A 17,338-nucleotide genomic window follows, 5' to 3' on the forward strand; every position below is an offset into this window, starting at 1 on the left:
AATACTCGAGAATCAAGATGCAAAATACTAGGCGTCGAATCTCTCCTGTCAATTTCTTTCTTAAATCACATGATTTTTTATACCCTCATGACTCTTTTAATCGATTTCTAAATACCCTCTCACCCTTTATCCCGATTTGACGATTTCTTCTGTTTACTTGAATATCGAATTCCGAAAAGTGAAGACTAACTCTGTTTACTTATGTACACTTCAACCGTTCAGAGGTATGATTTTCAATTTGGTTAACCTCAGTTCAGATTTCTTGACAAATGGTTTTTTGATTGTGCTTATTTTATTGTTTTTGTGACCATACTCCATTTTTTTAACATTTTAATTATCTATCTGATTAATCTGAATTCATATATTTGATATATATATATATATATATATATATATATATATATATATATATATATATATATATATATATATATAATTTCTGATTATGAAATAATTGTGTGTACAATTTCAGATTATTGGGTTAAACTCTTGAGCTTTAAAGGTCTGGTAAGTTTTTCTTATTTCGATTTTGGGTTAAGGTTTTATCTGTTTTGATTTTTGATTAGCGTGCTCTTTTTGGTAAGCAATACTTTTTATCGACTACCTATTCTTAGCTTCTTATATCTTATTGTATGGGTTTTTTTTTGTCTTTCATAGGTAAAGACACTGGAAATAAAATGAAGAATTAAAGTTTCAAATTTTGAAACTCATTATATCTTGAAAGATGGTCCGTTTTGGGATAGAATAAACGGAGAAAAATAAAAACTTAGAAGTTTAATGCTATTGTAGGTCTCATTTCTAATGTACATTGTCATTTTTGGTAATAAAAAAAAGGGATAATATCATAAAAACCCTTAAGTTTTTCAGAAATATGCGGTTTTACCCTTTGACAGCATTTTGGTTCGTTTATACCGCAAACTTGCAACTTTTTTTTCGGTTTTACCCTTTTAATAGGTTCAGCAGGTTACCTGCTTAAGTGGCGAGCCACGTGTGCGCTGAATGGACTGATTTTGCTGACGTGTCAGCCACATAAGCACTGACTGTGCTTTATGCATTTAATACAAAAATTAAAAGCTTTTAGGGAGAATGGAGTAAAGGGGATTCAAACCCACAACCTCAAATTCAGAAACTATAGCGGATACCACTAAGCTAGGAACATTTTTGTGTTTATTAACCTGAAAACATTAGATATAATGTATATTAACGAAAAAATGTATATACAATAATAATAATAATAATAATAATAATAATAATAACAATAATAATAATAATAATTATTATTATTGTTATTATTATTATTGTTATTATTATTATACAATAATAATAATAATAATAATAATAATAACAATAATAATAATAATAATTATTGTTATTATTATTATTATTATTATTATTATTATTTTCTTTTTTGATAAGTGTATACTTATATTTTCAATTGTAGTTTAAATGTATAATTATATTTATAAAGGTACAAAATACGTTTTTAAAGATTAAAGAACATATTTAATGGTATATATATATATATATATATATATATATATATATATATATATATATATATATATATATATATATTTGAAGCGTATTTAGTTTATTTATACACTTAAAAACATATGTACGCCTTTAAAGATTAAAATACATTTTTTGAAAAGTATTTATATATTAAAAAAATCATTTTAAGTCTATAAATACATATTTCTTCATAAAACTACGTTTTTATAGGCGTACATATGTTTTTAAGTGTATAAATACATTTACAAAAATGTATTTTAAACTTTAAAAAAATATTTTTTATACTGATAATCATATTTATACCTTTACAAACGTAATTTAAAATATATTTATACTTTTAAAATCGTAAGATATATATATATATATATATATATATATATATATATATATATATATATATATATATATATATATATATATATTTATTTATTTATTTAAAAATGCGTTTTTAAGTATATAAATAAACCAAACACGCTTTAAAAAATATATATACCATTAAATATGTTTTTTAATCTTATAAAATGTATTTTGTACTTTTATAAATATGATTATACCTTTAAACTATAATTAAAAATATATGTATACACTTATAAAAAAAAGTAGTAATAATAATAATAATAATAATAATAATAATAATAATAATAATAATAATAATTATTATTATTATTATTATTATTATTATTATTATTATTATTGTATATACATTTTTTCGTTAATATACATTATATCTAATGTTTTCAGGTTGATAAACACAAAAACCTTCCCAGCCTAGTGGTATGTGCTATGGTTTCTAAATTAAAGGTTGTGGGTTCGAATCCCTCTAACTCCATTCTCCTTAAAATCTTTTAATTTTTGTATTAAATGCATAAAGCACAGTCGGCGCTTATGTGGCTGACACGTCAGCAAAATCAGTCCATTCGGCGCACACATGGCTCGCCACCTAAGCAGGTAACCTGCTGAACCTGTTAAAAGGGTAAAACCGAAAAAAAAGTTGCAAGTTTGCGGTATAAGCGAACCAAAATGCCGTCAAAGGGTAAAACCGCACATGTCTGAAAAACTTAAGGGTTTTTATGACATTATCCCTAAAAAAAATATGTTTCAAAGTTTGAAACTGATTAAATCTGGAAACCTCAAATATGAATATGTATTTTGATAAACCTCTATCAGAATAAAAAATGAGGCTTATGTTGCAAATAGTTATAATTAATAGTGCATATAGTTGTCTTTGTTGAATCTACTTACTAAGAAAGCTAAGAACATTTGTGTGAAGTGAATGATTAAAGTGTAAATATATGGAATAATTATTTGAAACATTGTTTTTAAGTGGTTTTGCAAGTGTTTTGTTTGTATAAAAATATTAAATACAAAATGGTATTACACTTTTGTATTGTAAATAATGTTGTAATGGTTCCAACATAGGGGCATAATTAACTTATCTCACCCTAGGCATTAAAAACCAGTAGATCGGCCATGAATACCTTGAATAATGTTGAATTCCTTAATGTTAACGGTATGGTGGCTTTCAAAAAGAAACTTCAGCTTCTCAAGTCGGCAATTCGAAAATGGAATCTTGATAATAGATCATTGCTCAAGACGGAAAAAGCTAATCTTAGTTATGTTATTGCAGTTATGGATGTTCTGGTTGATAGTGGGGTTGCTTCGAAAGAAGATTTGATTCTTAGATAACATTCGGAAAAAAGTTAACTTATATTCTTAATTTGTGAATCTAAAGATTTATCTCAAAAAGCTAAGATTAATTGGGTTGTGGAATGAGATGAAAATTCTAAGTTTTTTCATGATATTCTTAAGAAAAAGCATAGACAAATGGAAACCGAAGGCATTATGAAAGATGGTAATTGGCTTAAAGACCCTAATTTAATAAAATCAGAATTTTTTAACCATTTTAGTCGTCATTTCTCTTCTACAGCTTCTTCTCGGATGTGGTGTGATGCTCCCCTCCCTAATCAGTTGTCTTAAGCAATGCCAATTTTTTAGATTCTATGTTTTCCTGTGATGAGATCAAATGCGCCGTTTGGGATTGTGGCAGTGATCGTGCTTTGGGCCCCGATTGTTTTTCTTTCGCTTTCTTTAAGGCATTCTGGTCGATGATTGAGAAAGATGTTGTTCGTTTTGTTGAAGATTTCTTTATAAAAAGCCATTTTCCAAAAGGGTGCAACTCTTCTTTTATTGCTTTGATCCCTAAAATTACTTCCCCAAAGTTTGTTTCTGATTTTAGACCTATTAGTCTGATAGGTTGTCAATATAAAATTATTGGCAAGCTTTTAACTAATCGGTTAAGCTTGGTTATTGGCAGTTGTGTTAGTCCTGAGCAATCTGCTTTTATTAAAGGCAAAAATATTTTGGATGGTCCTATGAATCTTAATAAAATTATGGAGTGGTATCGGAAACGAAAATCATAGTTGCTTGTGTTTAAAGTGGATTTTGAAAAAGCATTTGATTCGTTAAGATGTGATTTTTTAGATCTTATGATGGAAGAAATGGGTTTTGGTTCTAAATGGAGAAGATGGATTGAAGGTTTCCTGATGAATGATCGTGCTTCCTTTTTGGTTAACAGTTCTCCTACGACTGAATTTGAGATTTGTAGAGGTCTTCATCAAGGTGATCATTTATCCCATTTTCTATTTATTATTGCAATTGAAGGCTTGCATGCAGTAATTTGCAAGGCGATGTTTATTGGTCTCTTCAAAGGTGCTCCGATTAGTGATAATAGCTTATTTATTTCTCATCTTATGTATGCGGATGATGTGATGTTTTTGGGGGAATGGTCTATTCGGAATGCTACTAATTTAATTAGTATCTTACGATTTTTTTTTCTGTCTTCGAGGTTGAAAATAAATGTTCAAAAAAGTAAGTTGTTGGGTATTTCCGTGTTTGAAGATGATATTAATGACATGGTTGCGGTGTTAGGCTATGGGCCCTCATGTTTTCCTTTTACTTATATTGGGGTTTCCGGTTGGTTGCAATATGTCGCGTATTGCCAATTGGAAGGAGTTTTTTGATAAGTTTAAAAAAAAAAACTTTCTGGTGGTAAGGCTCGTACCCTTTCTATTGGAGGCCAAATGGTGTTGCTTAAAGTTGTCTTTGGGAATCTCCCTACTTACTATATGTCCATTTACAGGATGCCAGTCCAGTAGATGTAAAAAAAATATTGGAATCTCTTCGCAATGATTTTTTTGTGGGTGGTGACTTGGAATATAGGAAGATGACTTGGATTGCTTGGAAAAAGTGTTTGGCTAGTAAAGAACTCGAGGGTTTAGGCATTGGTAGTATTTATGCTCTCAATATCTCTCTTTTATTCAAATGGATTTGAAGATTTATAATGAAGCCTAATGACTTATGGGCTATTGTCATAAAAAATATTCATGGGGTAGATGGGGGTATTGATAAAGCTTGCATTAGAAGTTCTTTGATGTCTCCATGGAAGATGACGATCAATGCAGTCAGATCCTTTTCCAAAAAAGGTTTAGATCTTTTGTCCTTGTGTGTCCGAAACATTAGGAAAGGGAATTCTACTTTATTTTGGGAGGACGTTTGGTGTGGTGATATCCCTTTAAAAACTCGGTTCCCTAGGGTTTTTGCGCTTGATTTGGAGAAGAATTGTATCGTGGCTGATAGGTTAAAGTTGTGTGACTGGTTTTGGTTTTTAGACGCCTTCCTATAGGAGGTGAGGAGTTGGTTCAATTTAATGCATTAATGTCTTTTGTTAGCCATGTGGTTTTTTGTGAGAATCAAGACTCTTCGTTGTGGTCTCCTAATGCTTCCGTTGGTTACACAGTTGCTTCTGCTAGGCGTGTGATTGATTCCCAAATTTTAGAGATCTCCTGTTAATCTACTAGATGGAATCGCTTCCTACCTTCCAATGTCAATATATTTTTTTGGAGACTGCACTTGAATAAAGTTCCTATCGGAGTGAATTTACATAGACGAGGAATTGACATTGGTTCTGTGCTTTGTCCTATTTGTGGCAATAATGTTTAGACCGTCAATCATCTTTTATTTACTTGTGGTATGACTATGGATTTATGGAGTCTTGTTTCTAGATGGTGGGAGGTGGATATGCGTTTACTTTCTTCTATATCGGAATGATTTTCTTGGTTAGATTATACTTGTTTATCTCTCTAGGTCAAGAGATGTCTAGATGCAGTGGTTAACACCATGTTTTGGGCGTTATGGTCTTATCGAAATAGTTTTCTATTTGCGAAAGACAAACGTTGTAAGACGGTCATTTAGGATTCGATTTAATCTCAATCTTATTTTTGGATTAAATCTAGATATTCTAAGTTTAAAGTTAACTGGGTTGATTGGGTGAGAAGCCCATCTTTTGTAATCACTTAATGTATTTTTTTTTTCTAGCTTTTGCTAGTTCTATATATTTCCGCCGTTCTTAAATAAATAAAAAAACAACCAATATCATTCTCACAACAACTCCAATTCCAACCAAATGTTGGGTTTTGTATACTACAACATCCTATGGCGCACATACAACCCTAGAAGCTTTGGATCTATGTTTTCACTAATTATACATGTAAATGGTTTCCAAAGCTTTAAGTGTACAACTAGCACACAAGTGATATAAACTACATAAAATACTTGTAACACCCAAAGTTTCAAAAGCCATGAAAGGAAAGAAAATCCCTAATTTAAGGGCCGACTCGGCGAGTCCAAGGAGGGACTCGACGAGTCCGAGCGGGATCCGGGTCGAGGTGTAAGCGATCGACTCGGCGAGTCTGGTCTGTGCCTGGAAAACCCTAAATTCGGGACTTGGGGCCTATATAAATGTCTTAATCTTCTTCCTAGGGTTCCTTACTGCCTCTTTAGCCCTGGATATCAAACCCTAGCCGTCATATCTACTAGTTGAGCCTTGGAAGGTGCATTAAAGCTTGGAAAAGGAAGAAGGAACTTGGAGGAGCAAGAAGGAGCTATAGATCTAGGATTGTGAGTTCATTCTGAGCACTTGGAGGTAATAAACTAGTTCCTGGACCCTTTTTGCACCTAGATCTATGTGTGGTTGTTGGGGCTCTTTTGCCATAATGTCATTATTTTGAGTTAGAAGCCGGATCTGGAGTTGCCACTTCAGATCCAAGTGTGTTATGGCCTGGAGAAGCATAAAGTATCATCCATTAAGTCAATTTTGAAGCCCCTTGGCCTTACACTCTAGTTTATGGCATATTTTGCCTAGATCTCCTTCTCTACACGTAAAGTTTGCAACTTTACGTGTGGAATAGGCTTGGGAAGGGTGGATCTATAGTTTGGAGTCCATGCATGACTCAAAAATCCTCTGCATGTAAGGAGATCTGAAGGGACTCGACGAGTCCTTTGAGTGGACTCGGCGAGTAGCATGAAGTTGTGGAGAAACTCGACGAGTGGGATGAACAACTCGTCGAGTCGTATGAAGATTGCCTTGGACTCGGCGAGTCTGTTCTTGGACTCGGCGAGTCAGGTCGCGAAACCCCAAACCCTTCGAGTTGTGACTCGAATCAGTGAGTCGGGTGGAGACTCAGTGAGTTGAACAGGTCTGGACTCAGAAATCGGTAGACTCGGCGAGTCGAGTCGCGAATGAAAGGAATCTGATCATTTTGAACTCGGCGAGTCAGTAGGGTGACTCGGCGAGTAGGGTTGACCTGGAAGGTTGACTTTGACCTGGACTTTGACTTTGGACCAGGGTGGACTTGATTGTCTTTCGGGGGTCAGTTAGACTCAGTGTTGCATTGATATTGGTAGTTCGGGGAGCAAGGGGAGCAGGAGTTCCGTGAGTTGTCGGGAAGCAGCTAGTGAGATCATCAGCAAGTTCAGCCAGTTCAGGTGAGTTTCCCTTTGTGTGAATGGGTCTAAGGCCACAATGCCGGCCCATGTAGTTATGAGTAGAAGACCTGGGGGTTAGCCCTAGGCACAATATGCTAGCATTGTTTGCAGTACGAGGTCCAGTAATAGCGGGCGGGCGCCCAAGGAATTGTTTATATATGATAGTTTATACTTGTTGTCTGTGTGATACATGTATGTACCTGGTAGGGAGGTGAGTGTGGGCGCGGTCCCGTATCTCACCAATAGCAGAGTGTGGATGGGGTTCCATATATTACTAGTAGCAGATTAGGGGTGAGGCCCGAATTAGAACAGGAGTAAGAGTGGGCTAGGCCCGTACCTCACTACCATTAGGAGCATGGATGGGGTTCCATGACTCCTCAGTAGCAGGACATGGGCGAGGCCCAGGAAAGGCGAGGCCTTAGGACAGAACCAGTTGCATGTGTTAGTTATGTGTTATGAAATGTTTATGTGTTATTATTTGTTGACGGGCGAGGCCCTGTGACAGGCGAGGCCTAAGTAAAACAGATCTGTATCCGAGCGGGGCTAGAAGCCAGGCGGGGCCTGGAGCGGCGGGGCCGTTGTAGCGGGCGAGGCCCGAGGAAGGGGGCGAGGCCCAAGATAGGGGGCGTGGCCCAGTATGTGCAGTATGTGGTTATGCATGGTATGTGGTAGGGTGGGGAACTCACTAAGCTTCGTGCTTACGGTTTTCAGTTTTGGTTTCAGGTACTTCCGGTAGCGGAGGAATGAGCTCGGGGTGATCGCATGGCACACACCATAGATTAGACAGCCTGGGAATGTTTACTCTGATAACGAACATATGTTTTGAAAACTTATACTCATATTATGTTTTGGAATGATGATGTTACTTTAAGTAATGATTTATTAAAGAAATTTTTGGTCTTAAATTTTGGGTCGTTACAAGTTGGTATCAGAGCCTTGGTTTGAGGGATTTGGGCATACTCTCGGGTGTGCCTGAACTCAAACTGAGGGGTCGGATAAAAAGTTTTCAAAAGCGAAAAGATAGTTTTGTAAAGAGAGTTTTGAGAAAGAAAACAGCTTTATAAAAGTAAAAAGAATTCAAAAAGAAAAGAACTTGAAAAGAGAAAAGAGGTGTGGTGCATGCAATCAACCGAGCTCAAGTAAGTACCCCAAAATACCCATACAAGTTTATGTTTTGATTATCAGTTAATAGAACAGCATGCTAGATTAGGACTAAGGATCTAGGGAGGATGCCTTATGTGCCTGTTATATGTGCTTTTGATCTGCATGATAGTGCTGAATAGTCAATAGTAGGATAGCCTGATTAGGTTATGCCTGAGTTTATGAGTTGTGTTGCATGCTCGTTCAGATTCTTGCTATGTGGATATGATTGCTTGAGTATGTTATGGTTAGATTTTCCGTTGTCTGAATGCTGCTTGCTTTGTGCATTGTGGGGTTCTAAGTGATGGGAGTTAGCCATTAGGTGGATACGTCACGTCACATGTAATCAGGGTTGAATAATCTTAGAGTGTTGGATTTGGTCCTATTGCGCAGCTCTTGTTTAAGTCCAACCATGGTAGGAACGAGTCTTTTACTTGAAGGATTATCTGAGCCTCATCACATGTGATGGTATCCAGGTGATGGCTAATTGGCATTGCGAGGAGGCCTTCAGCAGCTGAGGACTGGTTTGAGTTGAGTCAAGGGTTTCCTTAGGGTAAGCCAAGGATGGGGTAGTGCTTGGAGCAGTAGAAGTAGAAAAGGGACCTGGTGGAGTCAAAGCAGTTCCTGAGGAAAGTACGCATAGATGTGGAAGGTAGTATGGGCCCGTACTACTGAAAGCAGAGGATCCGTACTTGATTCAGGGAAGGCCGAGACAAGACCGGGAACCTGGTAGTGAGTATGTTTGGTCTCGCAGCAGCGAGGAGTATTCTGATAGTGGTTATGTTGTATGTTTCAGTATGGTGACATTGCAAGAGGGACCAGCGGGCAGATCAGGCACCGGAGAGGGATTAGGCTCGGGTTTAGGGGCCGAGCAGCTCGAGGAGCGGATGAGGGAGTTGATATCAGCGGAGGTTATGCGCAGTATTCTAGCTCAGACTCCTGTGATCTTTGGCACGGTCAAGGAGGGTATATTGGAGATTTTGGATGAGAGGCTGGGAGCCTTCCGTACTGAGATGATGGCTTTGTTGGGAGTGCATACCTTGACATTTCGGGAGTTCAGAGCCTGCGGGGCACCAGATTATCATGGGGCTAGGGACCCCATCGCTAGCAGCAGGTGGTTGGCTGATGTTGCCAACGCATTCCGTACGAGCCGGTGTCCTGAGGAGGACAAGGTCAGACTCGCTTCTTGTCTTCTGAAGGACAGAGCGAGGGATTGGTGGGAGGAGATTGGTCACGCTTTGGGAGATGATGTCGCGTTGGATGCGATGACTTGGAGTGATTTCTCAGCGAGGTTTAGAGCGGAGTTTTCACCGATTATTGAGGTGCAGCAGTTGGCCCGGGAGTTTCAGGATTTGACGCAGACTACTGAGACTGTGGCGGAGATCACCGCCAAGTTCAAAGAGAGAGCCCTTCTTGTTCCGCAGTATGTCGTGGATGAGGAGATGAAGAAGGCACGATATCACGAGATGCTGAGGGATGACATCAGGGAGTTCGTGAGTAGGTCCGGATGTAAGACCCTGGAGGATATGATTTCTCGGGCCAGGGAGAGGGAAATTGATTTGGAGCAGATCCGGAAGAGGAAGCCGGATGAGGTTCAGGTAGCCGCGAGTTCGGGCAAAAGGACCAAGGGAACGGATTCGAGGTCGAGGGATTATCAGGACCGCAGTCGATGCGGAAGGTGTGGCAGGACGCACGGGGGCGCGTACAGGAGTGGTAGTGGTGGTGAGTCTGGCTGTTTCAGGTGCGGTCGTACGGGTCATTTTAGCAGAGATTGTACTGCTACCATCACCCAGGGATCAAACTTGATATGTTTTCACTGCAATCAGCGGGGCCACAAGAAGGCCCAGTGCCCTAGTTTGTTTTCATCAGGACGGGTGATGGCACCCGCCCCTGCAACTTTGAGGATCACAGACGACCGTCAGGGTCGTGCGGAGGCGCCTGCGGTAGGAGGCAGGGCTTTTCAGATGGCTACTTTGGAGATGCGAGCAACACCGGACATTGCAGGTATGCGACTTCCGTTTTCAGTTCTTTTATTTTGTGCATGATTGTATTGTTATGGTTCTGCATCATTAGCGGTTGAGCATTTTATTTTCGAGCGGGTTCATTGTGATCGAGTTATATGCCATTTGCATACCTTGGATATTTGGGTAGTAATTAAGGGATGGGGTGTATCGAAGAAGGTTACCTTGAGTGCCGTATCCGTAGCATGCCTTGGTGAGACTCAGTATGTCTCGCTGGTTTGGGAGCCGTGTGAGTTTTAGTATGGACAGGTTAAATCCTTAGCTATGGTAAGCTTGGGATTCCTCAGCGGATTGATTATGGTAGCAAGGATTGGGGCTTCTGCTCATCGATCATCGAGGTGTAAGCAAGATCCAAGTGGGGGAGAATCCTATGAGTGTATAAGGGTAAGGGCACGCAAATCCATATCGGGTATATGATTTCTGATAAGGAAAAGGGGTAGTTCAGCGTTTAAAAGTTCAGGGTTGGGAGTTTGAGAACTTCCCATCAGTGCGTGCGTGTGAAGGGTAATGGTGGGTATGTGGTTCGGATTCAGGTTAAAGGGCCACATGTAGAGCTCGTGTGAGTCGGAATGGGGATCTTGAGGTCAAATAGCAGGAGATGTTTTCGTGTCAGTGGTCAGTGGTGGAAAGTGATGTAAGACTACGGGGCAGCCGTAGCATTTTGTAGTAGCTTCGTTGGCGGAGTCGGGGCGAGGCCCTTATCTCTTAACATTCAGATAGGGATCGGGAATGGGGAATGGATGAGAATGGTATGGAGTTGCCTGTATAGCCATGGAGAGATGAGACCTTGGAAGAGGCCTCTCTAGGATACAGTCGGGTGAGACCCGTGGGCGAGGCCCATATGAGGATAGCAGTATAGGTGAGACCTGAGAGCCGGGTAGCTCAGTAGTATGGTTGGGTGAGACCCGTGGGCGAGGCCCGTGAGTTTTAGCAGCACAGGTAGGACCTGGTAGGATCTTAGCGTCTAGGCAAGGGGATCGGGGATCCCAGGAAATTGTAGTGCCAGCATGGTGGAATAGATTGAGCAGTATAGGTGGCAGAAGTATCTTCGAATGTCGCTGGGAGCGACTAGTGGTTGTGCTGGGTCAGTAATCGGTGAGAGTCGGTAATCCAGATATTGATAGGTTGGTAGGGACCAGGATGGTCTCAGTTCATTCGGAAGCCAGCTAAGAATAGCAGGATTTCTAGTCAGTAGCAGTGCGGGGATGCAGAGTATGGTGGGATTCAGTTAGTCGATCGTGGGGTGCTCGACACAGAATGATAGTAGGAAGAATGGCCAGTGGGTACTGGCAACGATGACCCGTACTGGGAGTGACGGGAGTAATAGATTTGGTGAGGAAAGGGTCTTCACTGTGGCAGAAGGGATAGATGGTTATGGAGCATTGCCTTGGGGAGGCAAGGAAAGCGCGTAAGGAAAGAAAGGGTGAACCCTACGGGGTCAGTGCGGTATTTGGAAATTACCAAAAGATTGTCGGTTGAGTAAGTTGTGTTATAGGATGTTCAGGCTCGGGATGGACCCGAGATTATTATCTGTAAGGATTGATATTGGTCTGAATGACTGAACGGAAGGCCAGCAAAGTTAGGCAGCTGGTGCTAGAATGGATGGTGGGGCTTTGGAGGTTGATCGCCGACAGTAGAGTATAGTAAACTTCGAGGGCGAAGTTTAGTTTAAGTGGGGGAGAGTTGTAATACCCAAAGTTTCAAAAGCCATGAAAGGAAAGAAAAGCCCTAATTAAAGGGCCGACTCGGCGAGTCCAAAGAGGGACTCGGCGAGTCCGAGCGGGATCCGGGTCGAGGTGTAAGCGACCGACTCGGCGAGTCGGTCAAGGTGACTCGGCGAGTCTGGTCTGTGCGTGGAAAACCCTAAATTCGGGACTTGGGGCCTATATAAATGTCTTAATCTTCTTCCTAGGGTTCCTTACTGCCTCTTTAGCCCTGGATATCAAACCCTAGCCGTCATATCTCCTAGTTGAGCCTTGGAAGGTGCATTAAAGCTTGGAAAAGGAAGAAGGAACTTGGAGGAGCAAGAAGGAGCTATAGATCTAGGATTGTGAGTTCATTCTGAGCACTTGGAGGTAATAAACTAGTTCCTGGACCCTTTTTGCACCTAGATCTATGTGTGGTTGTTGGGGCTCTTTTGCCATAATGTTATTATTTTGAGTTAGAAGCCGGATCTGGAGTTGCCACTTCAGATCCAAGTGTGTTATGGACTGGAGAAGCATAAAGTATCATCCATTAAGTCAATTTTGAAGCCCCTTGGCCTTACACTCTAGTTTATGGCATATTTTGCATAGATCTCCTTCTCTACACGTAAAGTTTGCAACTTTACGTGTGGAATAGGCTTGGGAAGGGTGGATCTATAGTTTGGAGTCCATACATGACTCAAAAATCCTCTGCATGTAAGGAGATCTGAAGGGACTCGACGAGTCCTTTGAGTGGACTCGGCGAGTAGCATGAAGTTGTGGAGAAACTCGACGAGTGGGATGAACAACTCGTCGAGTCGTATGAAGATTGCCTTGGACTCGGCGAGTCTGTTCTTGGACTCGGCGATTCAGGTTGCGAAACCCCAAACCCTTCGAGTTGTGACTCGAATCAGTGAGTCGGGTGGAGACTCAGTGAGTTGAACAGGTCTGGACTCAGAAATCGGTAGACTCGGCGAGTCATGGACTGACTCGGCGAGTCGAGTCGCAAATGAAAGGAATATGATCATTTTGAACTCGGCGAGTCAGTAGGGTGACTCGGCGAGTAGGGTTGACCTGGAAGGTTGACTTTGACCTGGACTTTGACTTTGGACCAGGGTGGACTTGATTGTCTTTCGGGGGTCAGTTAGACTCAGTGTTGCATTGATATTGGTAGTTCGGGGAGCAAGGGGAGCAGGAGTTCCGTGAGTTGTCGGGAAGCAGCTAGTGAGATCATCAGCAAGTTCAGCCAGTTCAGGTGAGTTTCCCTTTGTGTGAATGGGTCTAAGGCCACAATGCCGGCCCATGTAGTTATGAGTAGAAGACCTGGGGGTTAGCCCTAGGCACAATATGCTAGCATTGTTTGCAGTACGAGGTCCAGTAATAGCGGGCGGGCGCCCAAGGAATTGTTTATATATGATAGTTTATACTTGTTGTCTGTGTGATACATGTATGTACCTGGTAGGGAGGTGAGTGTGGGCGAGGTCCCGTATCTCACCAATAGGAGAGTGTGGATGGGGTTCCATATCTTACTAGTAGCAGATTAGGGGTGAGGCCCGAATTAGAACAGGAGTAAGAGTGGGCTAGGCCCGTACCTCACTACCATTAGGAGCATGGATGGGGTTCCATGACTCCTCAGTAGCAGGACATGGGCGAGGCCCAGGAAAGGCGAGGCCTTAGGACAGAACCAGTTGCATGTGTTAGTTATGTGTTATGAAATGTTTGTGTGTTATTATTTGTTGACGGGCGAGGCCCTGTGACAGGCGAGGCCTAAGTAAAACAAATTTGTATCCGAGCGGGGCTCGAAGCCAGGCGGGGCCTGGAGCGGCGGGGCCGTTGTAGCGGGCGAGGCCCGAGGAAGGGGGCGAGGCCCAAGATAGGGGGCGTGGCCCAGTATGTGCAGTATGTGGTTATGCATGGTATGTGGTAGGGTGGGGAACTCACTAAGCTTCGTGCTTACGGTTTTCAGTTTTGGTTTCAGGTACTTCCGGTAGCGGAGGAAAGAGCTCGCGGTGATCGCATGGCACACACTATAGATTAGACAGCCTGGGAATGTTTACTCTGATAACGAACATATGTTTTGAAAACTTATACTCATATTATGTTTTGGAATGATGATGTTACTTTAAGTAATGATTTATTAAAGAAATTTTTGGTCTTAAATTTTGGGTCGTTACAATACTAGTTAGAAGTTTACCTCTTTGTGTAGATTGTAGAACTTGATGAATTTGGCCTTAAAGAGCTTAGCCCCAATAGTGTGGAAACCTCAAATGAAGTCACAACACATCATGGACAAAGGTGGAAGTTGAGAGAGAATTCCATGCACCCAAAAACACCCATGAACTCCAAGAACAAGCATGTAGGTATTTTTTAGGTTAAGAGCATGTATTTATATGTTGGATTTCAAGGGCCATGGGTATAACCCAAACCCATACCCATGGGTTTTATGATCCATGGTTCGTGTGACCCAACTCTTTAAGTATCCATACATAAACGTGGTCCAAAATGGATCATAAGCCCAACACATATAAATATAACTAATTACCATAATTAGTCCCCATAGATTTAATTAGTCTCTTTTGATTACTAAATTAATTCCAAATTAATTTTTGATCAATACCAATTAAAACATATGATTTCATATTAATATATTATAGCTTATAATATATTAATAAATCATATACAATCTCTTCTCTCAAAAGTCAATCCTAACAAATTGTCATGATGATATGCAACCCAAATGGACCATGCTACTCTCGGGTCGAGATCGTACCAATAATAGTTATGGGCTTAGACATCTAATACAACAGTCTCCCACTTGGATAAGTTTAAAACTATTATTGCAAGTACGACTCCAACATCCCAACTAGCAATCGTAGCCCTTAAAAGTCATTGTCGAACTCTGACGTAGTCAATCACATGTCCATTAGATAAGGGATCATATATTCCTCCATTGTAGATATCATATGAACTGAGACATGGATTATATTCATTCTCTCTGTCTACCTGTTGTTTCCCTATTTCCGATTTATGACGAGTAACTAATTTAACAAATCAAATCAGTCCAGGCCCGACCGAGCACTTAAGTTTGTCATCACTAAATCATCGAGGGGCCCACAAATATCGCTTTTATTCCTCTAAGTGTAAAAGGAATGGATAAATCTCGACTCATATGCTTGCTCTATATACTTATCAAATCACACACAAAGATGCATTTTATAACACCAAGTTACTGGTATGTTTTCACATAATTAATATGTAACCGACTTGTAGACTGCAACTCATATCTCTTGGTTTGAAGAATATAAGATATTATCGTCTGATGATCACTCGTGATAAAATCCATGAAGTGATTCAAATGAGCGTGGGTTTAATCCAATACTCGAATCTTATTCTAGGAGCACTCATGAATGTTGTAGCAACTTTTTCTATGTCTAAACAACTCTAGACATCTACAAGCCCAATTCATGACAGTCTTGATTCATACCTACTTCAAAAGTATGATTGAATGTGGATGGTTTGAATAACACAGTTATTCGGGAAGTCAAAACATGCAAAGTGAAACACAAAAATAATCGAATCCAATATGGTCTCGGAACCTGTGAGTATAAATAAAACACCTTTCATTTATCACCATATTGATTACACATTATTCATTGAATAATTTTTTGATTTATCAACTTAATACTTGAATTGAAACACTAGTTATGCCATGCTCCAAGCATGTACACTATGTTTGTCCAAACAATAGTTATGACATGCTCTAAGCATGCACACTATGTTTGTCTACGGTCCTTACTTTGTGAAATGGATTATTTGAACACGACTCTAATGATGTTCATTTCACAACTCCAAATCCTTATGATAAATGTAAGAATACCAAATTCTTACCATTTACCGAAATTTGTTAGATTCTAAACTTATATGCATTGATCCTCTTGTAATGACTATGCACAATAGTCACAAGGACTTGGCAACAGACATTATAAAGTATTCCAATAGAGAGAAATTCCATGTAAACGAAGTCTCATATTCAAAGTACATTCCTTTGAACATCCTTCTTGCATTAAGTTTTCTAATCTTACACATATTTGAAGAACAACTTCCACCTATGGAAACATTTCCATATTCCCATTTTGACTATCATTTCTGAACAAGAGTTGCCTTTTTTCAGAATATATCAATATGGTCCTTCCAAAAATTACACTATACTTCCAATTGTCCATGAACAATAAATCTTTAGTAAACCTCAGATTGTCCTCGACAATTGCTTAATCAATCTAGTCATATTCGGTTCTGTTCCTTTTTCCCTCTTAGTGCCTGAGGCACTTGAAAATTTAGAACATATAATTATTATAGCACAAGCAATCGATCCCATATCCAAAGCATATGGGACACGATTCATGATGTCTTACTTAAAGACATGATACTCGACCAGTCTTCTGTTACAATATTTTATTATATTTTGTCATGTTCTCATAATTCAAATTATGACATAATCGAATTTTAGAATGCAAATAATGTAATCATGACTAAATTTGATTAAAAATCTCACAATCCAAGCTTTTAGATTTGAAATGAAGCATAATTGCCTCTCCCTTAAGTATAGCAAAACAACTTTTCAACCCCTGCAACTTCATGAATTGAAACTTTTGTTTTTCTATAATTAACATTGCTCTCACTAGCTCGTTAGGAAAGATTTGGGTAAACCATAATTGTATGATCTAGACATCTACAATGGGAGAAATTCAAATGAGTTTATTTATGTCCTTAATATAACATCCAATATGAAATATTGAGTCTAGGATCCAATACAATATTTTATAACTTGGAAGAGGGATGTCGTAATCCAAGCTATAAAATATTTGAAGGTAGGTAAATGAAGATTTACCAATTTCCACCACGAAAAACGAAAATGAATTTTGGGTTTTAAGTGAATTGAAACTCATAGATCCTTTGAGGTTCATTGAACTATTCAATGTTATGTTTAAATCTCGATTGTGCCTTTTAAGTTTTGTGACTGGGATGCCGATGATCACAAAACAAGGTATGAATAACCATTCAAATTAACTTGGTACCCTTAATTTTATCATCTAATCGATGTGTCGGGTAACCACACGCGCTCCACCGATCTATGATAAACATTAAGTTACCCTTCTCCAC

General features: G+C 39.5%; 1 protein-coding gene across 1 annotated transcript; it reads left to right on the top strand.

The window, feature by feature from the left end:
* Nucleotides 1-3,024: 3,024 nt before the first annotated feature.
* Nucleotides 3,025-4,532, top strand: LOC145030302 (uncharacterized). Its single transcript, XM_078978690.1, has 7 exons — nt 3,025-3,165; nt 3,322-3,364; nt 3,508-3,730; nt 3,827-3,879; nt 3,994-4,131; nt 4,174-4,264; nt 4,358-4,532. The coding sequence occupies exons 1-7, from the start codon at nt 3,025-3,027 to the stop codon at nt 4,530-4,532; spliced, it is 864 nt and encodes a 287-aa protein (XP_078834816.1).
* Nucleotides 4,533-17,338: the final 12,806 nt, after the last annotated feature.

Source organism: Lactuca saligna, chromosome 2, assembly GCF_052625555.1.
Source record: "Lactuca saligna cultivar CGN05327 chromosome 2, ASM5262555v1, whole genome shotgun sequence".
NCBI lineage: Eukaryota > Viridiplantae > Streptophyta > Magnoliopsida > Asterales > Asteraceae > Lactuca > Lactuca saligna.